The sequence below is a fragment of the Chrysemys picta genome, chromosome 3, assembly GCF_011386835.1.
Source record: "Chrysemys picta bellii isolate R12L10 chromosome 3, ASM1138683v2, whole genome shotgun sequence".
In the NCBI taxonomy this organism is placed as follows: Eukaryota; Metazoa; Chordata; order Testudines; family Emydidae; genus Chrysemys; species Chrysemys picta.
The window spans coordinates 2035152-2047373 of NC_088793.1; the positions used below are offsets into that span (position 1 = coordinate 2035152).

Here is a 12222-nt window from a genome sequence, read left to right on the forward strand (position 1 = left end):
TCTGGAATGGACCTTAAAGCAAGTTACTTCTTTAGTTTTCACTCAGTATCGTCTATGGAAAGACAAGTACTCCACATTCATAAAATACAGTTACTTCAAGAGTGCAGATTAAAGAATGGTGTTATGTGGAGTACAATGTTGTACACTGCCTAATGCTTTAGCTTTGGAACAATCAGTACTAGGATTTAGTTTTCATGGTGTAGTCTAATACATGTTTACCTCTATCTTCACTTAAACTGGAGATATAGTTTAAGATAAAAGGTTCAGTTTAGGAAACTCCCCTCACTACAAATAATGAAAATGCTTCCTTTAATGTTCTCTTCTTCCTCTGTGCATTAAGATCCATGATAAAAATATTTGTTAGTCTGGATAAAATTGAGAGGCACTCAGAAGGGAATATTTATGTTTGCTTGCATTGGCACCAAATAATTAAAATTAAGGGTTTTCCCCAGATCTAGTTTCTTTTTTATTGTTTATGTGCAGTTTGCTAATGCAAAATAAATAAAATAAATAAATAAACCTGGTCAGTTTCATTAACAGGTTCTCATGCACCAGAATAACTGTTTCAGTTCAGTAGACATGTAAGCATAAATTGTGTGTGTTAAGTTTTGTGAAACACTGACATCCTTCCAAAATTGGCATGAAAACATACCCACCCAGACACAAGATCTACTTGCCCATGCTCATGATATAAACACAATGTTTTACTCCCTGAACCCATGCAGTTTTTCACCAAGTGCAAGCAGAATTTTCCAAGGTTGTTTTGGAACACTGCTTTCACTGACTGAACAAACGTGTCTGCACTGGGCTATTTTTTTGGTGGGAAAATAAAACTATTGCTGCCATTAGTTCAGCACCACCGGTAGTAGCAATGATGGAAGTGCTAACAGAAAGGCTCTAGAAAGCGGATTAAATTTTAAACATCTTTTTAATCTTGCTCTGAATAGGTCTACACTATATGATGGCTCACCACACCACTACCTCCACTTCATGTACACCAATCATGGGTATTACTAACAGAGCTGATCCAATAGTAGCAATAGTGGGGAATTTGGGGAAACAATTAGACAAAACCAAAGTTACCAGGAGAGTTATAGTTAAAGTCAAAATAGTGATCTCTGCACTAAAGAATACAGGACTGTTTAAAAAAAAGTGTCCTTTAGGACAGATATTCACAGCCTACTTTAAATAAGTCCCAAAGCTTTTGAAGACAGATTCCCTGCTCTATTCAGGGAGGTTATGATGACTTAGGGATTCTGCAGGAGAGCTTATTTATAGCACCTCTGGCCATGGTAAAGTCATTCACATATACACAAAAGTTCAACTAATGTTTTGAGAATGAACTAGATTGTTGCTTTTAGCAATGACTATAAAGCACTCAAAATATACCAAATTATAGTCAGTTAGCTAGTGGCAACCATGTTTCCTCCACTCTTAAATATGATAAGTAGGTAAATAAGCTATAGTTCACCTTACTAAACCGATACAAACTGGGAATGCACTTGTTACTTCCTTATTGCACCATGTCAAAGGCTGCATCTGCACATAGCTTTGCTGAAAGTCTCCCACCATTGCTGCAGAACTGGTACAGCACCTCTCTTGCTACCAGCAGAAGTTCTCACATAGAAGCCGACAGCATCATAACCACCGTGTCATACAGATCTGTCAAAAACTTGTGGGCTCTACACCAGTGGGGCTGCACCAGTGTTATACCAATGAAGGTGATTTTCAGAGAGTCTTTAGTGCAGGCAAGGCCTACGAGCTACAACTGAAAGTGTTAGTGTGTCAATCCATTTTCAGATTGATTGCTCAGCCATTTTACATGTTAACACAATTCACCCTTCAGAGTAGTGCTTGAGCAAGTGCAAGAGGACCAATGTTTTAATGCACCTTAGGTTTTTCCATAATATGGGTGGGTCACATCTTAAGGAGTCGCATGGTCCACTCCTACTCTATTTGCATTCATTCAGAATGCAGCCCTTTCATGATTTCATAACAGCCAAGCAGTAAATAAAACAGTTTTAGATGAAAATGCATTTTCAGCCATCTTTACACAATTTAGCAGTCAGAAGCCAGCACTATGTAACCAGACAGGTTTTCACAATCCATTAGCAACTATTCTACAGACCAATTTGAGAATCTCACAGAGTCATAAAACCTAGATTATTAGTTCATATTAGCTTCGAGACCACACACCAATTAATTGGAGCTGGATTTTGTTCTAAAAATCACCATTTTACGCATTCCAGGAGCACAAAGTAGATACATAGTGTAGGATTTTCAGAAGCACCCAAGTGATAGAAACACAGGTCACATTAACTTCCAATGGGATTTGTGCTTCTCAGTCTACACAATCGCAATGTTCTAGTGTCTATGGACAGGATTTTCAAGCTGTACCTAAGTCACTCCAGGCATGCTTAAAAATCCCATCTGTGGACTCTAGAACATAGCTATGGTGTAGACCAGGGTGGGCAAACTTTTTGGCCTGAGGGCCACATCTGGGTATGGAAATTGTATCATTGGCCATGAATGCTCACAAAATTGGGGGTTGGGGTGCAGGAGGGCTCCAGCTGGGGATGCGGGCTCTGGGGTGGGGCCGGGGATGCAGGGTTGGGAGTGCAGGAGGGTGCTCTGGGCTGGAACCGAGGGGTTCAGAGGGCAGGAGGGGGATCAGGGCTGGGGCACAGGATAGGGTCAGGGTGCAGGCTCTGGGCAGTGCTTACCTCAAGCAGCTCCCAGAAACAGTGGCATGTCCCCTCTCTGGCTCCTACGTGGAGGTGTGACCAGGCAGGTCTGTGTACTAGCTTGTCTGCAGGCGCCACCCCTGCAACTCCCATTGGCTGTGGTTCCCAGCCAGTGGGAGATACGGGGGTAGCGCTTAGGGCAGGGGCAGCGTGCAGAGCCCCCTGGCTGTCCCTATGTGTAGGAGCCGGGGGGGGGGGCGGCGAAGGGGAGGGGGGAGAAGACATGCCCCTGCTTCTGGGAACCGTGCGGAGTGGAGCAAGATCCTGACCCTGCTCCCCAGCTGGAGCAGGACAAGCCCCCGGACCCCACTTCCTGGTGGGAGCTCGAGGGCCAGATTAAAACGTCTGGAGGGCTGGATGTGGCCCCCGGGCAGTAGTTTGCCTATCCCTGGTGTAGACAGAGAAGCACAAGAGCACACAACACTAATAATCTCTAGCACCTCAAAAGTGACTGACAGACAATTTGCTTCTAAGGATAAACTTTTGCCTATATTCAAGCTACTCATAAGGCTCCAACCAGTTTACAATCTCATGTATAGATGTCTGAACATTGCGTTATTAATGCATATTCTCTGTGGCATGGCTAGGGCAGTATCACCACTACATATCACCAATTCCTTAAATTGAACGTTAAAGGGCTTGAACTTGAAACAGACTAAACAAAAATCCACTTCCCACCACTAGGGAAAGCGACCAATGCTTAGTCTAATGTAAACTCAGACAAATGCACATCAAGTGACAAATATGGGTTAAGTAATTAAATTATGGCCCTTGTAATGAAATAAAACACAGCGTTGAACAATTCTACTTTCCTTGGATGAGGTGTTATGAAGGTTAGAGTGGGAACATGGGCTATAAAAATGAAGCAGCTAAGAGCTCCAGTCCAAGACAATTGAGTTGCTGCCTAAACACCATGTACATCTCAATGATCCCTAGCTACTTAGGAGTCTTTAATACCAAATATACCTTCCTAAATTACACAAACTTCAGTGATTAAGAAAGCACCATTTCTTGTAGGACTTTTAGGGCCACATCTGAGCTTTGATTAGAGCTATCGCAGACTGAACAACACAACACAGAACAGTGGCTCCTAACTACACTTATATCTACCACTATTGATACTTCGTGTTTGTATGACTAGTACTATATGTTCCCTTGCACTAGAAGAGCAGCAGTGCTGCCAGTCATTCAAGTCCGCACACGAAGCCCCACAGAGCTTAATCCAATCCAAACACCAGTCTCATTTCCAAGACTGAACTTCTGCTGCATGTGGTATACATCTGTACACCCCCCCTGCAAGTAAGCACTGGCAGATACAGTGGCGGTCCTGTTAAGTTGGTACAGTTGACCAAAGAGGTTAGAAATCCCTGCACTGGAGGGTCAGGCATTCAGCCCAAGACAGTACATGCAGATGATAATCAGGAAAAAAAAATAAAAAAGATCTAGAGAAACAACCTGCTTAATGGGAAAGGGTCTTGAGGTCAAGAGCACAGGGAGATGGGGAGTGAAGATCTCAGAACACACCCTTTTTCCTTAACAATGGACATGAAAGCCATTTTGAAAGAGGGTTTGCACTCTCAAATATAGGCGATAGGGTTACTCCTGAGGGAATTCCGTACCAATTAAAAATTCTGCAAATTTTGTCAAAGCAGCACAATAAAACCACATCAGTTTCAGTTATTTTTTTAATTTATTTCAAAATACCTGTCAGAAATGCAGTCTGTAACAATACAGACAACAATAGATTGAGGAAATGTCGCCCCGCCGTGGCCAGGGCTGAAATTCGTCATTTCCACCAAAGGAGCATTTTGGTGGAAATCACAAATTTATCAGGAAAAAAAAAAAACAGAATTCTACAGAAAAAAAAAAAAAAAACATTAATTCTGTGCAAATTCTACATTGCGCAGTGGCGCAGAATTCTCCCAGGAGTAATGTGCTGATAGGACTTCGGGGGGGCTCACCCACTAACAACAGAGTGAGGGTGGCATCATAGAGAAACAGTAGGTCCCCCATAATTCACCTGGTCTTACCAGCCACTAGTGGAGATGATGTTGGGGGTGAGAAAGAGAGAGTCAGGTTCCCAGGAGTAGGGAGATTCCCAAAGGTCGTTCACAGATGCTGGAGATGAAGCTGGCATTGGGATGCACATGAGGAAATATAGGTCCAAGTCTCTCTGGAATCACACTCCAGTGGTGATTAACTAAAGATCTCACCCGAAAAGTGATTGCAGGAGATATAAGGGGCAATTCAATGGATAGTGGCATAAGATGTGTGTGTTTGGGGTGGCGGGGAGACATGATCACGTCAACAGGGCAGGGTGCCTTGGGGGATAGAAGGCACACCTGGTCACTCACCGATGGCGGCGATGAATGTAGGGGTTGGTGTCCCAGTCACTCCCCAACAGTCGAGATAGGGTGGGGGTCGGTGCAGCGGGGCTCAGGCAGGCCCCACTCACACACCAAGGGTGGAGAAGACCATAAGGGAGAAGGATGTCACCTCCTCACCCATGGGGAAAATCAGGCTCCCAGGGTTGAGGATTAGGGAGAGGATCAGGCCCAGCAGGCAGGGCCCTGGTCGCTCACTGATGGAGGAGACGGGGGTCCCCAGCACTCACCCAGGGTGGAGATGGGGGGGAGGGAGGGGTCCCCCGGCTCTCACCCAGGGTGGGGACGGGGGGCCCGGTCACTCACGGATGGTGGGGACTGGGGGGGGGGTCCCCGGCTCTCACCCAGAGTGGGGACGGTGGGGGAGGGGCGGTCACTCACGGATGGTGGGGACTGGGGGGGGATCCCGGATATCACCCGGGGGGGGCGGTCACTCATGGATGGTGGGGACTGGGGGGGATCCCGGATATCACCCGGGGGGGGCCGGTCACTCACGGATGGTGGGGACTGGGGGGGATCCCGGATATCACCCGGGGGGGCCGGTCACTCACGGATGGTGGGGACTGGGGGGGATCCCGGATATCACCCGGGGGGGGCCGGTCACTCACGGATGGTGGGGACTGGGGGGGATCCCGGATATCACCCGGGGGGGCGGTCACTCACGGACGGTGGGGACGAGGGGGGTCCCCGGATATCACCCGGGGGGGGCCGGTCACTCACCGATGGTGGGGACTGGAGGAGGGTCCCCGGATATCACCCGGGGGGGGGCCGGTCACTCACGGACGGTGGGGACTGGGGGGGGTCCCCGGCTCTCACCCAGAGTGGGGACGGTGGGGGAGGGGGCGGTCACTCACGGATGGTGGGGACGGGGGGGTCCCCGGATATCACCCGGGGGGGGCGGTCACTCACGGACGGTGGGGACGGGGGGGGGTCCCCGGATATCACCCGGGGGGGGCGGTCACTCACGGACGGTGGGAGAGGGGCGGTCACTCACGGACGGTGGGGACGGGGGGGGGTCCCCGGATATCACCCGGGGGGGGGGGCGGTCACTCACCGATGGTGGAGATGAAGGTGGTGTTGAAGGCATCGTCGGAGAAGCGGAAGAGCACGCAGGTCTTGCCGACCCCGGAGTCCCCGATCAGCAGCAGCTTGAAGAGCAGGTCGTACGTTTTCTTCGCCATGGGGAGCGCGGCCGCCGCCCGCTGCGGGCTCCCCCGTCCCTGCCCGGGCCGCTCTCGCTCAGGGGCCCCGCGGGCCTGTGCAGCAGGGAGCCGGGGCTACCCGGCAGGGCGGCGGCCCGGCGGCTGGTGGGGGAGGGGGCGGCCGGGGCGGCACAAAATGGCTTCCCTGGCGGGGCTGCCCCTACCCTGCGCGGCGGGGGCCGGGCGCGCCTTTCGCTCTCGGGCGGCGACGGGGCCCGCGCTGCTCACGGGGACGCGGCTCCGACGACAGCCCCTGGCCTCATTCCCTCCGCGCCCGGCTGCGGCGCCCGTTGACTCCCACTCCCAGGAAGGCGGCGGCGGCTCCCCTCAGTCTCCTCCGGCTGCGCGCGCCGCTCGTTAAACGCACAGGCCGCGAGGCGAGGGGCAGGGCGACGCGCGCGCCGCTGACGTCTGCGGGGCCGACGCAAAGGCAAGGCCGCGAAGGGGCGGGGCCCCAGGCTCGTGCTCGCCAGAGCCGGGGAAGAAAGCGGCGCGCGCCGCCGCCGGACACATAGGACGAGGTGACGCAAGCACTCTCTTTGTCGGCGTGGGAAGCGGGGCCGCGCGCGTTCGCGGAGGGACGGGGCGGAGCCTTGGGCGAGGCCGCCCTACCCCTTCTTCCCTCACCCTGCCCCTCCTCCGCCGCCGCCGCCGCCGCCGCACAGCGGGCGTGGCGCGAGGAAGTCCCGCCCCCGGCCTCTGATTGGCGTTCACAGCCAAAGAAGTCAGCGCTGATTGGCACGCATCGGTAATCCATCGTAGAGGCGGGTTGCGCGAGCCCGGGGGAAGGATGATGTCAGCGGGGCGCAGGCGCAGGGGGACCTACGAGCGTCCGTCGTCTCCCCTCAGCCTGAAGGGCCGCGTTTGAGGGAGGGAGGCGCGGGCCTCCCCTGCCGCCCTCGGGCACCGCCCCGCCCCGCCCTCCTGGGCGCTGTCTCCCGTCCCCGAGCCCTGCCTGGCCTGGGCGGCGGGGCCTGGCATGGGCCCTGCCAGGGGACGGGACGGAGCCGGGTGTGTGGCCCGTGGCACGGGGTGGGGGAGGGGGACTTTGAACTGATCCCTGCCCTGGCACTGTGGCAAGGCAATAAAGTCTCCCCCCGACCCCTCCGCCTGCTCTCGGCCCCATGACCTGTGTCCTAGGGGGCCTGAGGGGGATAGCATCAGAGGGGAGCCGTGTTAGTCTGGATCTGTGAAAAGCAACAGAGAGTCCTACGGCACCGTATAGACTAACCGACGTATCGGAGCATACGCTTTCATGGGTGAATGCCCGCTTCGTCAGACGCACGAGGGGGAATGAGTCTGCAAAGCAAATGGCATCGCAGAGAACGGCGAGAAACCCTTCGCCGTGCGGCACGTGGCAGGAACTGGGGTGATTGGCAGGAGAAAAGCTTGTTAAGAATTTGAAATGAAGTTACCACCACAGTCCCAGAACTGGAACATTTTGAGATTAACCGAGAGCCTAATCAAGACTCATCAGTGCAAGGTCGTATAGGTTAGGGGAGCTGCCCGTTTGCAAAATGATTGCCCAGTGGGCTGTGCTTCCAAAGCACTGGTGAAAACTACCAGACTGGGCTCAGATTGAAAGAGAAATGCTGGCGATTGTTTCTGATTGTGAACCGTTTCATAAATAAATTTACAAGCAGACATCAGTCATGGTAGAAACAGAGTGGAAGCCTCTGTTCATAGTTTCATAGAAGAGCCAATTGTGATTGGCTCAATAGAACTTATCCAAAATAGTTCCTAGGCCAAATCTTTTCGAAAAACATCCAACCTTTATTTAAAATTGTCAGTGATGGAGAATCCATCACAACCCCTGGTAAATTGTTCCAGTGGTTAATTACCCTCACTGTTAAAAATGTAGGTCTTATTTCCAGAAAACCATTGTGTCAAGCACCCCATAGACTTCAAGGACTGATAGTGAAATTGCACAAGTACAGTAGTACCTCAGAGTTATGAACACCAGAATTACAAACTGACTGGTCAACCACACATCTTATTTGGAACCAGAAGTATGCAATCAGGTAGCAGCAGAGACCAAAAAAAAAGGGGGGGCAAATACAGTACAATACTGTGTTAAATGTAAACTACTAAAACAAAAGAGAAAGTTTAAAAAAATTGACAAGGTAAGGAGACTGTTTCTGAGCATGTTTCATATAAATTAAGATGGTTAAAAACAGCCTTTTTCTTCTGCATAGTAAAATTTGAAAGCTATATTAAGTCAGTGTTCAGTTGTAAACTTTTGAAGGAACAACCATCATGTTTTGTTCAGAGTTACTAAAATTTCAGTTCGAACAGCCTCCATTCCTGAAGTGTTCGTAATTCTGAAGTTCTGTTGTACTTTTTAAATGAGAAACATAGTTCAGAGAGGGAGCTTCTTATTACAACAGACATGTTTTTAAGAGTTTCTGTAAATAGTGAAAGTCAACATTGCAGGAATAGGAGTTTGAAGGAAATCTGACTCAGGCACTGCCGATTTCTGAAACAAAATTTGACAAGCTCTGAGAAGAAACACAAATGACACAGCCTCACAACAGCTTGATGAATGGCCAACCAAAAAAGCCCACATTCCTCCAGCATAAAAACATACTATTACTACGGTTATAAACTGCTGCATACGATGAGATTATGTACAAAGGACTTTGTCTCATAATAATACCCATTACAAGGGCAGAATTGCTAAGAATCCACAGTGCTCATCTGGGTTCTGCAAAGTATAAACAGAGTTCAAGATGTCTTATTCTGGCCATTGAAGTGTGAAATCTACAATAAATACAGAAAACAGAACCTGATCATCCATGGCTGGAATCATCAGATTGTCTTAAAATTGTGATATTTGAAAAATAATAAATTTGGGTTAAATTTGGGGTTCCTTTTGGGAGATGTCCAAGAACATAAGATGAGAAAACAAGGAGTAATGGTCTCAAGTTGCAGTGGGAGAGGTTTAGGTTGGATATTAGGAAAAACTTTTTCACTAGGAGAGTGGTGAAGCACTGGAATGGGTTACCTAGGGAGGTGATGGAATCTCTTTTCTTACAGGTTTTTAAGGTCAGGCTTGACAAAGCCCTGGCTGGGGTGATTTAGTTGGGGATTGGTCCTGCTTTGAGCAGGGGGTTGGACTAGATGACCTCCTGAGGTCCCTTCCAGCCCTGATATTCTATTATTCTATTCTTTTAAAATGGGTTTTCCATCTCTCCAGGACCTCCAGGGAGAGCCATCTGATTACAGATAGCATGCTGAACAACAGACCTGCTGACAACTGTCTAGAGCAGGGGTCAGCAATCTTTCAGAAGTAGTGTGCTGAGTCTTCATTTATTCACTCTAATTTAAGGTTTTGCGTGCCAGTAATACATTTTAACCTTTTTAGAAGGTCTCTTTATATAAGCCTATAATATATAACTAAACTATTGTTGTATGTAAAGTAAATAAGATTTCAAAATATTTACGAAGTTTCATTTAAAATTAAATTAAAATGTAGAGCCCCCCAGAGCGGTGGGCAGGACCTGGGCAGTGTGAGTGCCACTGAAAGCTCACATGCTGCCTTCGACACGCGTTCCATAGGTTGCCTATCCCTGGTCTAGAGCTATGTGACCTGGCCAACCACATAGCTGCAGATCCAGGGATGAACACTGATCCTTTGTCACTTGAGGAAGTGTCACGGAGTATGGGGGACTCAGGGCCCTGCACCCCCGGCTTCCTGCGATTCACCATGACTCTCAGCTAGCCAGTAAAGCAGAAGGTTTATTTAGACGACAGGAATACAGTCCAAGACATGTCTTGCAGGCACAGACAACAGGACCCCCCTCAGTTAGGTCCATCTTGGGGTCCCAGGGTGCCCCAGCCCCCTTGCGAGGTCAGAGTCCCGTTTGCCTCCCAGCCATGTCACCTGCCAGCTCTGACTCTCTCTTCAGTGACCCCTCCCACAGCCTTTGTTCAGTTTCCCTGGGAAAGGTGTCACCTGGCCTCTATCCCCTTCCTGGATTCTGATGTTACATGCTCAGGTATTCTCCATCGGTCAGTCTCCCATCCCCCGATGCAGACTATCGTAGCCACACTCCCCTGTCAGCATTCAAAGACCACAGTAAGAACAGTCCCAGTTCGTCACAAGAAGTATGAAAGACCATCTAAAAATAATGTAATGGATGTGCTGCTGGACCTGATGGTATTCCACCTGAGCTGCTCAAAGGTGCTGTGGAACCAGTGAGCATCAGCCTGCATCAACTGTTCTTAAAAGTGTGGGCATCAAAGTGCCAGCAGAATGGAAAGATGGCATCATAATGTCCCCGCACAATGGCAGAGGATCTCACAGTGAGTGTGCCAACCACAGGTGAGTGTCATTGTTGATCCCTGAAAAGGTCTTTGGTCACATTCTGCTTGGTAGGATGCAGTAGCTCTTTAACAGACATCATTGTCTACAGCAATCAGGATTCACTAAAGATCAGTAAACAATGGACACTGTCCACACCCTCTGTCTTCTGGCTGAGCTGCACCAAGAATTTAACTGCCCAGTTCATGTGGCACGTATCAACATCAGTGCGGCTTTTGATTCAGTCAACAGGTCAGCACTTTGGCTCGCACTGAAAGGAGTTGGTGTTCCAGATTTCTGCTGTGTCTGATGCATGAGTATAGGTGCAAGAGTGCATGTTGGTTCATGGCTTTCACCACATTTCTACACAATGTGAGGTGTGTGGCAGGGATGCATTCTTGCACCTCCACATTATTCTGTTGAGCTGTTCACTGAATATTAGGACTTCTTGTTCCATGTGTCGGAATCAAGGTTGGTCAAGTATTGGCTACAACCAAGATCACACCAATGATGCTGCCTTCTTGTGGAGAAGTCAGAGAATTTCAGTCCCGCAATCCAAAGTCTCCCAGATGCTGCCCATGCTATGGAGTTGAACATCTCCTGCCAGAAGACCAAGGCCCCGAACCCCAGAGCTGGGTGACCAGAGCACCCGGTGCAGGTGTACCATGGAGAGCCCTGATGAGTTCATCTACCTAGGCTGCAAGGAGAGTTGGAACAATTGTGGCAAATTGGACATTCTTTGATGAATACATCTGGCCACCTCCTGAATGAAGTGCATGTCTTGCTTATGGATGCAAAAATGTCTTTGCACTAAGACAAAGTTCAGAATGTATCAAACTTATGTACCACATGTATTGCTATACGGGTCAGAAACCTGGACCCTCTTACAGGCAGACTTGAAGTGGTTAGAGGCATTCCATATGTGCTGTCAGGACCAAATCCTGAGCATAAAGTGGTTTGACTTTGTGCAAAATGTCACGAACTTGCAAATTTCTGGCCTTCCTTCAGTCGCTCATTATATTCAAAAGCAGTGTTGCATGCTCTTCAGCCATGTTGCCAGAATGGACAAAAACACCCCAGCACACCATGCTCTCAAGCTTTCCATTGACATTCAAAGGGGTGCACACCCTGACTCGACTTGGCACTGCCACGAGGCCACCCCAGAGATTTGTGGATTCACAGGACTGAGCCAGATTTCGGAACTTACTACACAGTGCCTGGTGCAACACCATCAAGTGTGGTTACTCTGGCTGGCACAACAGTCCTTAGTAGACTAAGCATGTTTGGTTATTTATTTTCATTCTGATTGCTGAGCTTTGAGGGTGCACTCTAGGTCATATTTTCAAGCTTTTCTCCACAACCAAAAGGACTAGAAACTTACTTTAAAAAGCTGAGATTTTCACAAAATCACTTGTTTCTGGGAGCTTTAAGCTAAACACCAAATATTGTGAGAATTGGCAGCCTCACATACAGTTTGTTTTAGCAGTTCTCTGTGATATATCAGCTCAAGCACCACATGCCAAGTCCTTATACACAGTCAAATGGGTTAGCAGAAAAGTCAGCACAAATAACAAAGAACTTAATAGAAA

General features: G+C 49.1%; 2 protein-coding genes and 1 long non-coding RNA gene across 3 annotated transcripts in view; all 3 read right to left on the reverse strand.

The window, feature by feature from the left end:
• Nucleotides 1–6758, reverse strand: part of RAB10 (RAB10, member RAS oncogene family) — a 52535-nt gene extending 45777 nt beyond the window's left edge. The window contains exon 1 of the mRNA XM_005284119.5: nucleotides 6183–6758. Coding sequence (XP_005284176.1) covers nucleotides 6183–6309 — 127 coding nt within the window. The 5' untranslated portion in view covers nucleotides 6310–6758. The remainder of the gene's footprint in view (nucleotides 1–6182) is intronic.
• Nucleotides 1–12222, reverse strand: part of HADHB (hydroxyacyl-CoA dehydrogenase trifunctional multienzyme complex subunit beta) — a 249494-nt gene that overhangs the window by 196702 nt on the left and 40570 nt on the right. The gene's annotated exons all lie outside the window — the stretch shown is intronic.
• Nucleotides 163–5480, reverse strand: LOC135982109 (uncharacterized). Its single transcript, XR_010599299.1, has 2 exons — nucleotides 5099–5480; nucleotides 163–4874 (listed from the first exon to the last, which is right to left on the reverse strand). It is a non-coding gene; the product is annotated as an uncharacterized LOC135982109 (long non-coding RNA).